The 18,668-nt window shown below is 52.4% G+C and overlaps 1 protein-coding gene across 15 annotated transcripts in view; it reads left to right on the forward strand.

Annotated features, from left to right (window-relative positions):
* The window catches only part of dock7 (dedicator of cytokinesis 7), a 223,709-nt gene that overhangs the window by 169,508 nt on the left and 35,533 nt on the right, over positions 1-18,668 (forward strand). For 8 of the 15 annotated variants that reach the window (XM_038794509.1, XM_038794510.1, XM_038794511.1 and 5 more), the window contains one exon: positions 8,197-8,214. The exons of the other annotated variants lie outside the window; for them this stretch is intronic. In XM_038794509.1, the coding sequence (XP_038650437.1) occupies positions 8,197-8,214 (18 nt within the window). The remainder of the gene's footprint in view (positions 1-8,196; positions 8,215-18,668) is intronic. 15 annotated transcript variants of the gene reach the window in all.

Consider the following 18,668-nt stretch of genomic DNA (forward strand, 5'->3'; position numbering starts at 1 on the left):
ATCTCCAGCTGTTCCTGCTCCTGCAAGACACAAGGGAAGATGCAAGATTAGGCCGGGGTGGTGGGGATGAGTGAGGGGGTGGTGTGGTGTGGGGGTGGATTTAGTGGGGGGGGGGGGGGTTGACACGCACATGCGTGTAGTGGGGAACCGCGATTGAGCAGGGTCTGATTTCCTCGCCCGTGGCCGAACTCCATCCTGGTGGCCTTCCTTTCCTCCGGGCTGCCGACCTCTTTGCCATGGTTAGCGGGCCACAGGTTCAGCGGTACCCCACTTATACTCCCCCACCCTGGCGATTGTGGTCGGCCTTCTCCTGGGGTGGGGGGAAACAGAAAATGACCGTGATAGACAGTCCGGTGCATGCAGCCCAGGGGTGGGTAGCTGGTGGCCTCAGTGGCCAGCGCACCCGGCCATGGTGGTCGGTACAGGTGCCAGCATGTGGTGCAGGGTGGGCGTTCGGTTGCCCTCTGGGATGGGCGTTAGTGCCAGGGGCACAGTGCTGCCTACTCACCCTGGCTGCTCTGAGGAGGTTGTGCAGTTTTTTTTTTTGGCACTGCTGACCGGTCTGGACAATGTTGCTCACAGAGCTCACGGCCTCTGCCAACAGGATCCAAACAGGGCGAATAGTGGCGGCTGGCAGCCTCCTTCCCGGGGCAGGGTACAAAGTCATCCGCATCTCCTCCATGGCATCCAGGAGGGTCTCAAGCTCTGCGTCCACGAAACGTGGAGCCACGCGTTTTACTACCATCCTGTTGGCTGGGATGGTGTGTGTGGGGAGTGCAGTGTGTATATGTGGCTGTAGCTTGTCAGCCTCCTGAGTGTCGATTGCAAAACCGGCGAATCCCACACCGTTTCTCATTGGAATCGATTGTGTTCCACGTGGTGCCAGTACTAGCCCCTGAATAGTAGCTGAATCGGCCCAGGTGCGGTGCCAGTTTTGCTGTCTTTGAAGACAACCGATTCTGCATCGGCGTCAACACTTCTCAGAAACAGAGTCCCACCCTTGGTCTGCTTGACATCCTTCCAAGGTTGCAGTCATCTGTTTGGGCCTGCAGCCTCGGGAACCATCAACCATCCTTATTCATATGGTGGATCCAGAGATGGCCAAGTAGGTGGCCACCTCCCATAAGATTGTACCGGCAGGAGCTCTGCCAGCAAGTGCTGACCTAGGACCAGGAAATTGTTCTGACCTGCAATTTAAAGTGCTTAAGGTCTTGTCTGATGACTCTCCTGCTTAAACAGCCCGCCAAACTCATTGGCCTTGACTTTTACAAACAATTTATCTTTTTGGTAATGACCTAGAAGGAACTTGTTAACCATGGAATCATACATTCCGATGAAAAGCATCTCTTCCATTTGTTTTCATAAATAATAGTCATCAGGGCAACATGGTGGCGCAGTGGTTAGCACTGCTGCTTCATGGCGCTGAGGACCCGGGTTCGATCCTGGCCCCTGGTCACTGTCCATGTGAAGTTTGCACATTCTCCCCGTGTCTGCGTGGGTCTCACACCCCCCCCCCCCCCCCCCCCCCCCCCCCAACCCAAAGAGATGTGCAGGGTAGGTGGATTGGCCACGCTAAATTGCCCCTTAATTTAGAAAAAATAAATAAATGACAGCACATTTCAGTGATTCATTCTGTGAAGTTCTTGGAATACTTTAAGAGATTTGATGAGACTTTTTACCTCTGCTGAAAATAAATTATGTGTCCATGAATGCCTGCACCCCCCCCCCCATACCTTATACATGTGGCTCTTTTATTTAGGTGTCAGCAGGCTGTTCCACCATTTTTTATTTTTTTTTTAAATAATTTTTATTGAAAGAGTTTTTCCATACAGACATTTACCCCTACTAATTTTTAAATTATTTACAACACAATCCCTCTAGGCAAATGTCCCTCCCTCGCCCGCCCTCTCGCGCGCACCAGTCCTCCCCCCCCCCCCCCCCCCCCCCCAGGCAACCTTAACAACCAAGGCAGCCTACAGTTTCAGACATGAGCAGCGAGCAGGCTTGCCCGCGTTACAGTCGTGCGTGTCCCCCCACGACCCTTGCTGCCCTCCCCTCCCCCCCCTCCCTCCCCCGGGTTGCTGCTGCCACGACCCCGAACGTCTATCTCTGATCTAAAAAGTCAAGGAAAGGTTGCCACCGCCTGGCGAATCCCTGTACCGACCCTCTCAGGGCAAATTTGATCCTTTCTAGCTGAATATAGCTAGCCATATCATTAATCCAAGTTTCAACGCTTGGAGGCCTCGCGTCCTTCCATTGAATTAATATCCTTCGTCGAGCCACTAGGGACGCAAAGGCCAGTATTCCGGCCTCCCTAGCCTCCTGTACCCCCGGTTCTACCCCGACCCCAAAGATCGCAAGCCCCCATCCTGGTTTGACCCTGGACCCCACCACCTTCGACACCGTCCTTGCCACCCCCTTCCAGAACCTTCCAGCACCGGACATGCCCAGAACATATGCACATGGTTCGCTGGGCTTCCCAGACATCTGACACACCTGTCCTCACCCCCAAAGAACCGGCTCATCCTTGTCCCCGTCATGTGAGCTCTATGCAGCACCTTAAATTGAATGAGGCTCAGTCTCGCACACGAGGAGGAAGAGTTGACCTTCTCCAGTGCATCCGCCCACGTCCCGTCTTCTATCTGCTCTCCCAGCTCCCCTTCCCACTTGGCTTTCAGCTCCTCCCCCGATGCTGCTTCCGCCTCCTGCATTATCTTGTAGATGTCTGATATCTTCCCCCCTCCGACCCAGACCCCCGAGAGCACCCTATCACTCGCCCCCTTACTGGGGAGCAGGGGAAACCCCTCCACCTGCCGCCTAGCAAATGCCTTCACTTGTAAATATCTGAACATGTTTCCCGGGGGGAGCTCAAACTTCTCCTCCAGCCCTCCCAGGCTCGCAAACCTCCCCTCTATAAACAGGTCCTTCAGCTGCCGTATGCCCACCCTGTACCAGCTCTGAAATCCCCCGTCGATGTTCCCCGGGATGAATCTATGGTTCCCTCTTATTGGCGCCGCCAACAGACCTCCCATTTCACCCCTATGTCGCCTCCACTGCCCCCATATCTTGAGGGTGGCCGCCACCACCGGGCTCGTGGTGTACCTCGTGGGGGGGAGCGGCCATGGTGCCGTTACTAGGGCCCCCAGGCTTGTGTTGCCACAGGACGCCCTCTCCATTCGTTTCCAAGCTGCCCCCTCCCCTTCCATCATCCACTTGCGCACCATTGACACATTTGCCGCCCAGTAGTACCCCGAGAGATTGGGCAGTGCCAGCCCTCCACTGTCCCTACTCCGCTCCAAAAAGACCCTCCTCACCCTTGGGGTGCCATGCGCCCACACGTAGCTCATGATGCTACTCGTCACCTTTTTGAAGAAGGCCCTAGGGAGGAAGATGGGCAAGCACTGAAATAAAAACAAGAACCTTGGGAGGACCGTCATTTTGATTGACTGCACCCTCCCCGCCAGCGACAACGGTACCATGTCCCACCTCTTAAACTCCTCCTCCATCTGTTCCACCAGCCTGGAAAAGTTCAACTTGTGGAGGGTCCCCCAGTTCCTTGCCACCTGCACCCCTAAGTACCTAAAGCTCTTTCCTGCTCGCTTGAAGGGGAGTCTCCCAATACCCTCTCCCTGGTCCCCCGGGTGTATCACAAAAACCTCGCTTTTGCCCAAATTTAATTTGTACCCCGAAAAGTCCCCAAACTCTGCTAATAGTTCCATTATCTCCGGCATTCCCCCTTCTGGGTCTGCCACGTACAGCAGTAGATCATCCGCATACAGCGATACTCGATGTTCCTCCCCTCCCCTAGTCAGTCCTCTCCACCCCCCTGAACCCCTCAGTGCCATCGCCAACGGTTCAATCGCCAGTGCGAAAAGTAGGGGGGATAGGGGACATCCCTGCCTGGTCCCTCGGTGGAGCCCGAAATACTCCGACCTCCTCCCGTTTGTCACTACACTCGCCGTCGGGGCCGAGTAGAGCAACTTCACCCACTTAATAAACCCTTCCCCAAACCCAAACCGTTTCAACGTCTCCCACAGGTACTCCCACTCCACCCTATCGAATGCCTTCTCCGCGTCCAGCGCTACCACTATCTCAGCCTCCCCCTCCACTGCCGGCATCATAATTACATTCAGCAATCTCCGCACGTTCGTGTTGAGCTGCCGCCCCTTCACGAACCCCGTCTGGTCCTCATGGATTACCCCTGGCACACAATCCTCTATTCTAGCTGCCAGGATCTTTGCCAGCAACTTGGCATCCACGTTCAAAAGCGAGATAGGCCTGTAGGACCCGCACTGCACGGGGTCTTTATCCCGCTTCAATATCAGGGAGATCAGAGCCTGCGACATTGTCGGGGGCAGAACCCCCCCCTCTCGCGCCTCATTAAAGGCTCGTACCAGTACCGGTCCCACCAAGTCCACATTTTTCTTATAGAATTCCACCGGGAACCCATCTGGCCCCGGCGCCTTCCCCGCTTGCATCTGACCTATTCCCTTGACTAGCTCCTCTAGCCCTATTGGCGCCCCCAGCCCTTCTACCAGCCCCTCCTGGACCCTTGGGAACCTCAATTTGTTTAGGAAGTCCTCCATTCCCCCTCTCCTTGTCGGCGGCTCAGACCGATACAACTCCTTGTAAAAATCCCTGAAGACCCCGTTCACTTCTTGCCCCTTCTGCACTACCTTCCCGCCCCTCTCCTTCACTCCCCCAATCTCCCTAGCCGCATCTCGTTTGCGAAGCTGGTGTGCCAGCATCCTGCTCGCCTTTTCCCCATACTCATAGACCGCGCCCTGTGCCCTTCTCCACTGCGTCTCTGCCTTCCTGGTGGTCAGCAGGTCGAACTTGACCTGCAGGCTGCGCCGTTCTTCCAGCAGCCCCTCCTCTGGTGCCTCCGCGTATCTCCTATCCACTTCCAATAGCTCCCCCACCAGCCTCTCCCTCTCCTGCCTCTCCTTTCTTTCTCTATGCGCCCTTATGGAGATCAGCTCTCCCCTGATCACTGCCTTCAGGGCCTCCCAGACCATCCCCACCTGCACCTCACCCGTGTCATTCAAGTCCAGATAGCTCTCAATGCTCTTCCGGACCCTTTTACACACCTCGTCGTCCGCTAACAGCCCCACATCCAGCCGCCACAGCGGGCGCTGGTCCCGCGCCTCCCCCATTTCCACATCCACCCAATGCGGTGCATGATCAGAGATCGCAATGGCCGAGTACTCAGCTTCCCGTACCCTCGGGATCAGCCCCCTGCTCAACACGAAGAAATCGATTCTGGAGTACACTCTATGGACGTGGGAGAAAAAGGAATACTCCCTCGCCCTCGGCCTACCAAACCTCCATGGGTCTACTCCTCCCATCTGCTCCATGTACCCCCTCAGCACTTCTGCCGCTGCCGGCCTCCTATTGGTCCTTGCGCTCGATCTGTCTAGCCCGGGGTCCAGCACTGTATTAAAGTCCCCCCCCATGATCAAGCCCCCTGCCTCCAGTCCCGGAATGAGGCCCAATAGGCGCCTCATAAAACCCGCGTCATCCCAGTTCGGGGCATATACGTTGACCATCACCACTTTCTCCCCCTGCAGCTTACCCTTCACCATCACATACCTACCCTCCTTATCCGCCACCACCTCCTCCGCCACGAACAACACCCTCTTTCCCACCAGAATCGCCACCCCCCCGGTTCTTTGCGTCCAATCCAGAGTGGAACACCTGTCCCACCCACCCCCTTCTCAGGCGAACCTGGTCCACTACCTTCAAATGGGTCTCCTGTAACATTGCTACATCAGCCTTCAGTCCCTTCAGGTGTGAGAATACCCTTGATCTCTTGACCGGCCCATTCAACCCCCTCACGTTCCAAGTGATCAGCCGGGTCGCGGGACGACCCGCCCCCTTCCCCTGCCGATTAGCCATGTCCTGTTCCCTGCTCGCCCCGGGTCGACCCTCCCCTTCTGACCCGCTCCCCATGGCGATGTCCCCCTCCCCCCACCTCTCCAGTCCTCCACTTCCCGTTTCTGGTCTTTTCAGCAGCAACCCGGTGTCCCTCCCTAACCTCCCTCCCCCCCCCCCCAGGCTAGGACCCCTCCTAGCCGCGATGTACCCTCCATCGTACTCCCGTAAGTCAGCTGGTTCACGCTGACCCGGCTGCTCCTGCCCCACTCCGACTCCCCCCGGCTCGGGGGGGGCCTCCCCCCCCCTTGCCACTCCTCCCTGGCCCCGCTCCAGCGCGGGAAAGGTCGCCATTGCTAGCCACGCCCCGCACTCCTCCCCTCCCCCCTCCTCTGCCCCGCGCGCGGGCAAACAGAGGAAAGCCCGCGCTTTCGCCCTGCCACACCCCACCCCGCCATCTTCAGTTCCACCCCCGTCCCCGTCCATGCCTGTAAAAGAACCCCCCCTAGGAGCCCATATCCCCGATCTGCTCTCCCCCCCGTCCCACCTCCCCAACTTAACATTATAAATAACAGATAAATAACAAATAACAATGTACTTAACAGTCGCCCTCTACCAAACAGCATAAATAACCATAAATAACCCTGAATAACCGCAATAACAATAACTAAGGGAAGTTGGCAAAGGGGGAAAAAACATCAGAAGAAAAACCACAGCAAGAGTTCAAAATCCAAACAAAGAATTCAGCTGAAAGTACCCGAGCGGCTACGGCCGCCAAGTATCCCCTGGGTCTAATTCGAGTCCAGTTTCACTTCCTGTACAAAGGCCCACGCCTCCTCTGGGGACTCAAAATAGTGGTGTTGGTTCCTGTAGGTGACCCACAAGCGCGCTGGCTGCAGCATTCCGAACCTGATCCGTTTTGCATGTAGCACCGCCTTCGTCCGGTTGTACCGGGCCCGCCGCTTTGCCACCTCCGCACTCCAGTCCTGGTAGACCCTCACCGTCGAATTCTCCCACTTACTGCTCCTTTCCCTCTTGGCCCACTCCAGCACTCTCTCACGGTCGCTGAGTCGCTGGAACCGCACCAGCACCGCCCTCGGGGGCTCATTTGCTCTTGGCCTCCTAGCCATGACCCTGTAGGCCTCTTCCAGCTCCAGGGGCGAAGGGACGGCCCCTGCCCCCATCAGGGAGCTCAGCATTTCTGCTACATATCCCGGGAGGTCTGACCCCTCCAGGCCTTCTGCCAGGCCCAAGATCCTCAGGTTCTTCCGCCTCATTCGGGTATCCAGCTCCTCAAAACGGCTCTGCCATTTCAGGTGGAGTGCCTCGTGCACCTCTACCTTTCCCACGAGGACCGTGGCCTCCTCCTCCCTCACAGTCATCTCCTGTTGCAGCTCCCGAATCGACGCCTCTTGGGTCGCCTGGGCTCCCATCAGCCTGGTGGTCGTCGCATTCATTGACTCCAAGAGCTCCATTTTCAGCTCCGTAAAGAAGCGCAGGAGAGCGGCCTGCTGCTCCTCCGCCCATTTCCTCCATTCCTCGGGTGCTCCACCGGCCGCCATTTTGGTCTTCTTCCCCCGCTTTTTTTTGGGAGCTGCTGTTGCTTTCTTTACCACCCCACTCCGGGTACCGACCATAAAGTTGGTCTGGTTCTCTTCAGGGAGCCTTCCCCCACCGGGATTTGTCCTTACAGCGCCGTTGGGGCCCTCCAATCGGCCCGAAAACACCTTTGTAGCAGGAGCAGCCAAACGTGCGACTTAGCTGGTCATAGCCGCAACCGGAAGTCGGCTGTTCCACCATTGAAGCAATAATTGCTGAGCGTGATTCTTTTTCATCCAGTATTCATATATATTCCCTATCCACCAGTGTTTATTAAATAGCAATGTGCTAGAACTTTGGCTAAATTTATTAACTTCATCTGTATTATATGAATTTTTTTGCCCGTTTCAGTAGATTGTGCAGAGATTGGTGTGGGCGAATGACGTGTGCTGGGATTGGGCAAGCCCAGTGGACTGAATGCTCTTCTGCCCTTTTTCTCATCTTTTTATGCTCATGTTAAGGTCAACTGTGTTGCTACTACCACTGACTGGACACATATTCGTTAGCTCAGCACAGACTGGGGACAGAACATGGTACTCTTCCTAGTCTGCATGACTCAGTACCACACAGGTAGTGGCTTTAACCAACTGAGCCACTTCAGGTTACCAAGAGTGATCCTGCTTTAGAATTATTGGGTGTTAAGATTTGCTCTTGTTCTGTCTCACTGCCTATATCCTAACTCACAGCTGTAATTATTTCTTCACATGTGCTGTTTTGTTAAAGAAGCCAGAAATCTGTCAGGTACGGTAACACTGGATGCTGCTTCCATCCCCGCTTCTGCATAATCTGGGTGAAAAAAACTCAAAACTTTGTCATTTCATCCCTGGGTTGCACCAGGGATGAGATTGCATTCTGTGTGGTGCGTTAACCTGCTAGGTGTACGTGTGTGTGTGTGCTTGTGTTAATAATTATTGTGTGGCGAGCTCAGCAAAATAACACATTTAAATCTAAAATGGAAAAATGAAAAGTTTCATTAATTATTAGAACATTTTTTTAATGGATTTGATCTTTTAGAAACCTTCAGTTTTAATTGCAGATGCTGGTGTTGGTTTTTCAGTTTTATCAAGAGAAGTCACTTGTGTGTATTTTTTGATCTGAAGGTCATGTTTCTGCTCCTTTTTCAAATCCCAATGCATTTACACTCCAGTGATGCTCTTGCCAATGGGTGGGTGCTTTACTTTGGCACTGAACCATTTCAACTGGGGGATCATTTCATCTAAATACTGTGAGTAACATGGTCTGACACTAACTCCCCCCTCTCACCCACCGCCTCCCAAGGAAACTTCATTTCTCAATCTTAGCTCATCTCAGCTGGGGGAATGATAGGGAAGCTGCAGTTAGCCGTAGCACATCCAATAACTGACTGCTGATCATTGTACAGTGACAGTGTGGTGAATTTCGTTGTGAGCAGAGATCTGAGCTGCGAAGGGCTCCATAGTCAAATAGTCTTCAAACACTCATCGAGATTCACAATTGACAAGTGTCTCCTTGGGTGAAACACTTTTGCCATTGTACCACAGCACGAGCCAAGAAGCAAAGATGAAGAAATTAAAATGATGTAGGGTGTACAATGCCAAATAATTATTTGTTCTGAACCTCGTCTTTGTTTCCTGCGATACAAAAATAACTGCACTTTAAACATATTTTATGGGCTGTGAAGTGCTTTGGGATGACCAGTGATCATGCAAAGCACTACATAAATGCCAGTCTTTCCTTTTCTTTAAGGTTGGGACTTCAACTTTTGGAAGTGCTTCTGCCAAATAATTATTTGTGTTCCATTTGCAACACACATCCCAACACTAAAGGATGGAACTGCTTCCTTATGATCTCCAATACTGATGTTCATAAACCGCCTCTGATGTTGCAGTGGCAGGTCTGATGAAGGATTGTAGGTGCCATCTATTCCCATATTTCCATGGTGTAGCACATTGTGGCTCCAACACACTTACATATCCAAGCCATTAGAACAAAACAATGTAATTCTCATTTTGGTAGCAGAACTACTTGCAATAGCATTTGTTCCATAGAATGACCCATTGGTCCGAATTAATCCCTTTTATATTGCAGGGTGGATTTGGCAACACTGGGATAGATGTATAATTATCTGAAATGAAATGAAAATTGCTTATTGTCACGAGTAGGCTTCAATGAAGATACTGTGAAAAGCCCCTAGTCGCCACATTCCGGCGCCTGTCCGGGGAGGCTGGTACGGGAATCGAACCGTGCTGCTGGCCTGCTTGGTCTGCTTTAAAAGCCAGCGATTTAGCCTTGTGAGCTAAACCAGCCCCTTATTTGTGTAAATGGGCTAAAGATCTAAAGATAGTGAACTCGAATAATCTGACCGTTTTGCATTGTGAACCTGCACATGCAAACTAAGAGGTTATTTTGCCTGTTACCAGAATAATGTGATAGCAGCTGATGTTTGCTGCCAGTGGCACTTTGCCTCTGGAGGCTATGACAAAACTACTAACCAAAATGGTGTCCTATGCCTCCAAAAGAATGTATACTACCTTATTTATATTACCGTTTACTATAGAAATCAGTTTAATCACTACCGTATGTATAACATATATTTCCACTCTAATTTCCCTGTACCTGAGAAAGAAGATACAATAGTAGGATTTACACCCCTAGACCAAACGTTAGTCACATTCACTTGGAATTTAGCTTAGTGTTGAAAGGGTGGCAGAGGAGCCAGTGACATTGCTCAAGCAGATGTTGGAGCACTGACAAGTTATATATTGATGCTGACTAGAATGTAGTAACACACAATAATCTACTGTTGTGTAAACAGGTTTGAGTATATGCACGTGGGGTAATGTATATTGAGAATGAGATGAAATTGTTTATTTTGTCAGTCTGGTTTGGCTTGGTGTTGTCATAGCCACTAATATGTTTGCACTTTTCTGGGGTTTAGCCCAAATAATTCCCCAAATTTAATTTTATAGATCGAAGACCAATACTATAGTTAACAGGCTATAATGATTAGTGGATACCATGGAAGAGGCAGCCAATCTTCATCTAATCTGTTTGATTTACTCTATCTTCAATTGCTGTCTGTGTGCTTTTGTTCCAATGCTTGAAGTATATGTTTGCAGAATGCTTCCTCAGCATATCAGCCTAGACATTGAAAAGTCTGGGGGAGCTCTGTTTGCGCTGATTCGTTTGCTGATCTGCATGCGGCTTGAAGATAAAACACTAAAACTGCAGTTAATAGAAAAATTGTAGCACAAATAACGAAATGCAAAATATGGCATTTAACAGTTTAATGCTTTATTCTGCAGAAATTAATTGAATTGATTTATTATAAGCAGTGCTTTTCATTTATGATATGTGCAAGATTCTATTTTAATACATTATTTTGCCATTGTTCTCTAGGTAGTTATTAAGGATATTTCCTCATACTGAAATATACTGAAAATAAGTGACTAAAAATTTAACTTGGATTATATTCTGATTTTTATTATGCCAATAATCTTAAATTTGTTGGTGAATAGCCTGAGAACTCATGGTGTATCTTCAGTTGTGCAAAGCAGATTTTGTAATTAACTTAGTTTTTTAAACTCATACACTCTTTGTTTCTTGGTCAGATCTTGCAAAATAAATATTTCCTTCTGCCTTTCGATATTTTTTTTCGCCTTGCTCGCTCTCTTTTTCTGCATCCCTTTCTTCCTCAATCCATCTGTCCACTCTCTGCTGTCATATGTTGGTCTGCCGTCATCTATCTTTAATCCTCTCTATACCTCCTCTCTAGTCGTCTGGGATGAACTGCTGTGCAGCTATATGTAGTGGCATTATAAATTATATTCATATGCAGATGTTTAGAATTTCACTACATGTTGTGAATGGAGCAATTACTTTCTTCCTCTTTTCCCTTTCACAGTATTCTCACTAATTAAACTTCATGTATAAAATATGAGCAGACAAAGATTGTTGTTTTGCTTTTTTAAGTGGAAACACATCGGAGCACATTAAGTGCAACCTGTAAGTGCTGCTTTTTGAATCACCAACAAGACTCAATTTGTCTTATATCTTGTTAGTTTTGTGCTTTTAAAGTGGTTTTAGAGGTTTTTATTACCCCATCAAGTGTTTTCCCTCATTAATATAATCTTGCACTTATGTAATGTACAGTACCACACATTTCACCTGAAAATTGATAATAGCTGGCCATCTGTTTTAATCCTCTGGTATATGTCCTCAGATGAAGAACAGGATTCCTGATTTATTGACATCAACTATTTGAGCCATTATCTTACTTTGTCTGGTCCTTCTACATGTTCCAAATGTTGCTAATTTGGGTGCAAAAACCAGGGGAAAATGAAAGATCATGGGCTGGATTCTCTGATCCTGCGACTATGTCCGCAGGATCCGTCTGGTTTTAAGACCAAAAAGTCGGCACACACCCGCACCGATGCTCCGCCAGGTGGGGGACTCGCAGCCGCCCAGTGTAAAGCCCCCGGCTTTACCTGCGGATACGGCCGGAGAATGACAGGGTCCGTGGAAGCGCGCTGACCCGCCCTGCCAAAAGCTGCCTCCCTGTAACCAGGCTCGCCACCCCCCGGACCACCCCCCCACCAGTATCCCCGCCGAAACCCCCCCCCCCCCCCTGCCAGTGGAACGGCTCCCACCCCTCCTCCCCTCGACTGTGGCGGTGCTGAACTCAGTCCGCAGCTGCCATACCAGGTCCACGAACGATGTGACCACACGCAAGCGACGCCGTCGGGAAATCGGCACATCGGGGGTGGAGCATCAGGGAGAGGCCTCAGGTGATGTCCTGAGGCCGTCCATACGGCTTGGTACGCCGCATCTGAGGAGGTGGAGCATCGCAAAAACGGCGCCGTCCCTGATTCCAGCGTAAACGTGGACTCTCCGGCCGATCGCTATTTTGACGTCGCCGATCGGGGAATCCAGCCCCATGCATTTTATATTTTCAGCCAGACTTTCATTTATATTGCAGTACAACCGTGATTTTTTTTAAAAACTCTCTCACGGAGCATGGGAGTCGCTGGCAAGGCCAGCATGTGTTTCCCAAATCTAATTGCCCTTGAAAAAGGGGTGGTGAGCTGCCTCCTTGAATGGCTGCAGTCCATCTGCTGTAGGTACACCCACTATGCTGTTGGGAAGCCAATCCGAGAATTTTGTTCATACGACAGTGAAGGAATGATGATAATGGGTGTGAATTAATGGCCATGATGCGCTTGAATGAGAGTGCGATGACGCCGTTAGATAGAGGGTGAGGCCAAATTCGGGAACTGCGGCAGACGTCGATCGGTTTGCGATCTAACTGGCCCGCTCCCGTTGGCGAAATCAGGATCCCACCTAAGCGTGGAGAGAAACCAATAATCACCACTTAAGAGCAATCCCACTACAATTAATGTGTGCGAGCAACCCCCTATCTAACGGCCTCCTGTGAACTAATTGCCATTCCCAGCAAGTGGTCACGCGGACTCCAATTAGCATTCCGTTTTAAAAACATGAAGCTGGCAGAATGGCTGCTGTGGGGATCTAAGGAGACGAGTAGCCATCTTCACTCCTGGGCAATGAGCCCAGGGGCACTGAGGTTCCTGCCCCAGTGCTCGGAAGTGGGGGGGGGTTTGGTGGAGGGCCAGCCTCGGTTGGAGTGGGCTGCCATCGGTGGGCAGGGCTCGCCCCTGGGCTGGGGGGAGGGGTTGGGTGTCTCAGCGCCTGCGGGTCCACCATGCCACCCCCAGGATCATGTGTACCCATTACGGGTCAACCCCTGCCTGTCTGCGCGATCGATCACCCATAACTACACCTGCCCGCACACTGAAGGCTATTGCTAAGAGGGAATTGGCACTCGTTAAGTGAGCACTTCACAGCTCCCAAGTGGATTCCCGTTGGTAGACGTGGCAGTCATTGCCTAGCATCCCAATCAGACCATGATGCCTGGACACTACCTGAACACTGCAGGAAGCAACACCAAGGACGCAGCGACCAACATCTGTACACTCAGGGGCTGGGCCCCAGCACCAGGGACATTTCTGTGACCAGAGGGTGGGTGTGGGCACTGGTAAGGGGATCAGCACCTGGTACAGTAATGTTACGTACGGGTGTCTGGGGTATAGGGTGTGGGTCCAGTGGCCACAGGCCCACACTTTAGCCGAGGGTGCGTGGGCAGGGCGATGGGGGAGGGAAGCAGTGGGAGGATGACGGGGTTGGGGAGGGAAGCAGTGGGAAGATGACAAGGGGTGGGGGAGGGAAGCAGTGGGAGGATGGAGGGTCCTGGGGTGGAAGACACCACTGGTTGTCACCCTCTAATTTCTTATAGATATTACCCAGGATGAATGATATCCTGGATCCCGCGGAAGCTGCCCTCGCGGTGCTGCTGGCAAGCCAGGTGACCAGACGTCGGAGAAGAGGTGGCAGCAGTTTCGACAGAGACTGGAGGCTCGGCAGCCCATGTACAGGGCCCAGCCCCACACCGAGGACACCGTGCCATCAGGCCAGGGAGGGACCCAGATGGGAAGGCCCAAAGTATACAGGCGCCGCTGGTCATTCGAGCCGCAGGAGGGTCCGCCTCAGCAAGGAGATGGTGAGAAACCTGTGCCATGTCCTCAGACCTGGCACCACGTGGAGGAGGAGGATACCCACTCCCGGTGGCCATCTATGTCACTACAGCCCTGAACCTTTATGCCTCCGGATCATTCCAGGGCTCCAACGAAGATTTGTGTGGCACCCCACAATCTACAACCCACAGGTACTTCAGTGAAGTCATGGATGCTCTGTTTGTCCGGGCAGCTAACTATATAAACTTTGACATGGACCAGGCCCAACAAGATGCCTGGGCAGTAGAATTCTCCGCCATCGCCAGGATGCCCCACGTTCAGGGGTAATAGGTGGCACGCATGTCGTCTTGTGCTCACCGGGCCGGCAGGGAGCACCCAACATCAACAGGAAGGGATTCCACTCCCTGAACATCCAGCTCATGTGCGACCACCCTCAATATCATGCACAAGGGGCAGCAGGGTAGCATGGTGGTTAGCATAAATGCTTCACAGCTCCAGGGTCCCAGGTTCGATTCCCGGCTGGGTCACTGTCTGTGTGGAGTCTGCACGTCCTCCCCCTGTGTGCGTGGGTTTCCTCCGGGTGCTCCGGTTTCCTCCCACAGTCCAAAGATGTGCGGGTTAGGTGGATTGGCCATGCTAAATTGCCCGTAGTGTCCTAATAAAAGTAAGGTTAAGGGGGGGGGGTTATTGGGTTACGGGTATAGGGTGGATACGTGGGTTTGAGTAGGGTGATCATGGCTCGGCACAACATTGAGGGCCGAAGGGCCTGTTCTGTGCTGTACTGTTCTATGTTCTAAGTGTGCACGCTTCCCAGCGAGTGTGGACGGTAGTTACATCCTGGGGCAGATGGATATCCCCGGCCTCTTCGAGGACCCCCAGGATGGCCATTTGGCTCTTGGGGGATACGGGGTACCCGCTGAGGCCCTGGCTAATGACGCCGGTGCGGAGATCAGTGACCGATTCCTTTGACAACAATGTATCTAGAGTCAGCAACCGGAACAGGGTGGCACGACGGAGCATGGGCCTCATTGTATCAGATCTCCGCTCCCCTCCCAGTCAGTGCCCATAGGGCCCTGAGGTTCACCTCTGGGCAGCTGGATCCCCGGCTGTCCTTGCATCATTTGGCTCTGCCAGTCCTAGCGGCTCCCCAATGTCAGCAGGAGTTGACATCTTTGGCGATGCTCCTCTGTGACTGGGACATGCTTTGGAGTAGCCCGGCATTGCCCACCTGTCTGGGACACCTCCCTCTGTGACCAGGATATGCTCTGGAGGGTCTCAGCAATTCCCAGCTGAGACTGGGATATGGTCCGCAGTGCCTCATCGAGGTGAACCTGAGACTGCGACAGGTCCCCCAGCAATTGGGACATACTGTCCAGGCGCTCAGCCACACTGACTGAGCCGTGCCTTGGACACCTCCACGTCTCACATCAGGCACATCACCAACCTGGCAGTGTTGGCCTCGGTGCCACGCATTGCCGGTGCTATCTCCTGCGCACGTAGCCTCTGGGACTCCTCCAATCGGCTACGTGTTGGAGTGCTGCTGACATCCCCTTCTGAATATCACAGCCGCACCCTAGCGACTCCGTCAGCTCCAAATAACCTGGTCCAGAGGCTCAGCATCTGACTGGGACCCAGCTGGGAGCTGGGATCCAGCAGATCTCTGACTGCTGCCTCGCCTGGGCTTTCCTGCCTCCACCTGATGTGCTCACCTGGATGTGCACAATATGCCTGTCCACTACTGTCACCCACTGAGGTGTGTGTCTCTGCGCTGATGGAGGGTGGGGGCGACAGCTGTGCCGCAATTACGGTTGGCTCCTCGGAGCTCCACTCCAAGGTGTTCTCATGGGGGGGGGGGGTTAGGGGACAGGGGGGCGGTGGAACCCCCTGGATGGGCCGACACCGGGAAAATGGACTTGTGGTCAGTGGAAGGGATGGATCAGTCTGTATGGCAATAACACCTCACTTGTGACAGGTCATGTGGGTGGGGCCCGGTGGATCTTCACCTCTATGCCTTTTACAAACCTCTACGTCAGTGACAGATCTGTCCTCGACCACTCCCGTGACCTCCAGGGCCCGTTCCTCATAGGGGGTGAGGACACTGATGTCCGGCACCCCACCGCCCGTCTGGGCCCTCTCCAGTCTGTTGTGGGCCAACTTTGGGAGCCGCATGCATCGTTCATCGCGGGGATGGGGACTAAGGGTGGGTGGGGGGGGGGGGGGCGGTGTGGGTGACTCTGCTGGACATGGGTGGGCCAGGGTACGGTGTGGTATTGGGAGGAGGCGGTGCCAGGTGCATGGGGGATTGCCAGGGGGCCGATGCCAACCCACCCCTGCGACCCATTGGAGGTCATTGATCACTGGGTGCCGGTCCTCCTGGTGACTCTCCCCGAGCTGATGGACGGTGCCACTTCCTTCCAGGTGGCACTGGCTGCCCTGTGGCTGACCCTCCAAGCTCCTCTGGGGAACAGCACAACCCATCTGATCGCGGCCACGTCCAACAATCTGGCCAGGTCAGCAACCCCGAATCGTGGGGCTGGTCTCCTCAGTGGCATGGCTGCGAGCTGTGTGGGGTTTTCTCTGCAGGATCGGTTTAAGTGCTGCTGTCCCTTGGTGGTGGGCGCGGTCCCAGCGAATCAGCAAAATCATAATTTGCAGCGTAAAGCCCGTGGTCCAATTAATATTTGATACCAGTGACGGCCGAGCATAAAGAAGCTTGTGTCAGTCCCACTCGCTACTAGTTAGAATCTTTTTGATGAAATCGTGCCCTTGGTTCCAGTTGCTACATTTTAATCTTTCAGTGCAGTATTGGAAATCTTCTGCTTTTGTTCCTTCCAAGCATGCAGTCCAACCATCAGCGGTTACCCCTTTATCTGTTGACAGATCTGGCTTCACTTATTCCTTTCGCCTCCAATGGAAGTTCCACACTTTCCTCATTGTGAAAGCTGCCTCCAAGTACTCAGATTCCTCTTCTGTGCCAACAATAACAATTCTTGATTCTCAATGAAGTTGAACCATCTAAGGAGGTTCCAACATTTCTCTTGTATCTCTGAACAGGATAAGTCTTCACCCACTGCCTTCCAGCTGGGTGGTACTGCTCTCTCGTGGTTCCATTCCTATCGATATAATCATAGCCCGTGAATCATTTCCAATGGCTTCTCTTCTTGCTTTCACATTGTTACGTCTGGTGTCCTCCGCAGATCTATCCTTGACCCCCTCCTATTTCTCATCTACCTGCTGCCCCTTGGCGATATCATCTAAGGCCTATGATGACACTGTACCTCACCAACATCTTTCTCCATTCTTCCACTGTTGCTTCTTCCACTGTTAATTATCGGACATCCAGTACTGGATGAGCAGAAATTTCCTCTAATTAAATACTGGGAAGCTTTTGTCTTCATTACCAGATATTGACTTCATCCCTCTCCCTAGCAACAGTCTGAGATTTAGTCAGCCTGTTTGCAAACTTGGTGTCACATTTGATCCTGAGATAAGCTTCCAGCCTCCTATTCATGCCATCACTAAAGCCATCAACATAGGGTTGCAGTCTGTTGTGATTTGAGATTCTATTAACCCATGGCTTTGGAGTGAATTATGTTGAATTGTTTGTATTTAAACTAAAGTGAACCCAAATGGGATTAAAGTTCATATTACCATTTGAAGCTAAAAGGAGGCATATAGTCAAGCCAAAACATTTAGTTACCACCCTTTTGTTTTGGGGCAATCATTGGCCTGGATTCTCTGCCCCACGACACCAGCAGCGTGGATGGCGATCGGGCAGAGAATTCGGCATCTGGCCGAAATCGAGGTTTCCTGCGCCTCAATTTGCTCCGGCCCCCTCTGCCGGCGGGATTGGGGTTCTTGCCCACCCGCCAGCAGGAGGCTGCTAATGGATGCAAACAGGTCAATAGGACCCATTTGCATCCTCTTAGCAGGACCGGCACCAGAGTCTCTGGGCCCTTGTGATTCTCCGGGCCAGAATCACGTGGGTGGGATTCACTACAGGTAACACCAAACATGAACCTGACGTGGTGGACCTCGCGGAGGGCCAAGGGGGTACCTCTTTAAGGAAGTTCCTCCAAAGTCCATCCAAGCCACCCCCAGCCCCCACAATGCACTACCTGCCCACCCCTCCCCCACCAGAACCCGATCTGAGATCCCCTAACTAAAGGAGCCCCCCCACAGGGACCCTATATAGGGTGACCCCCCCCCCCCACAAAGACCCCCTAAATAGGGAGACCAACCCCACAAGGATCCCCTAAGTAGGGAGACCCCCCCCCCAACAGGGACCCCCTAAATAGGGAGACCACCCACAGGGCCCGCTTATCTAGGAGATCCCCAAAGGAACCCCCTAATTATGGAGACCCCTCACAAAAGGGACCCCCTTTCCATACTTGGGGGAAGGAGGGCACCCAGACAACCCGGGGGTGGGGGGCTGCTTTGCGTTTGGGGGGGGGGGGGGGGGGGAGAGCTGCGGGATTTCACTGTCTGGCCGCTTGCTCAAAATGGTGGCCGAAACCAGGATTCCCCGCAGAGCAAGGAATACTGCATGGCTTTGTGATTTGCGGAGAATCCTGTCCATTATCTTGATACTGAATAACAATTGAAGATAATAAAAATGTTTTCCAGAAAATGGAAACCATGTACAGAGCAATATATATTTGTAAGTCT

This window comes from Scyliorhinus canicula, chromosome 4 (genome assembly GCF_902713615.1).
Source record: "Scyliorhinus canicula chromosome 4, sScyCan1.1, whole genome shotgun sequence".
NCBI lineage: Eukaryota > Metazoa > Chordata > Chondrichthyes > Carcharhiniformes > Scyliorhinidae > Scyliorhinus > Scyliorhinus canicula.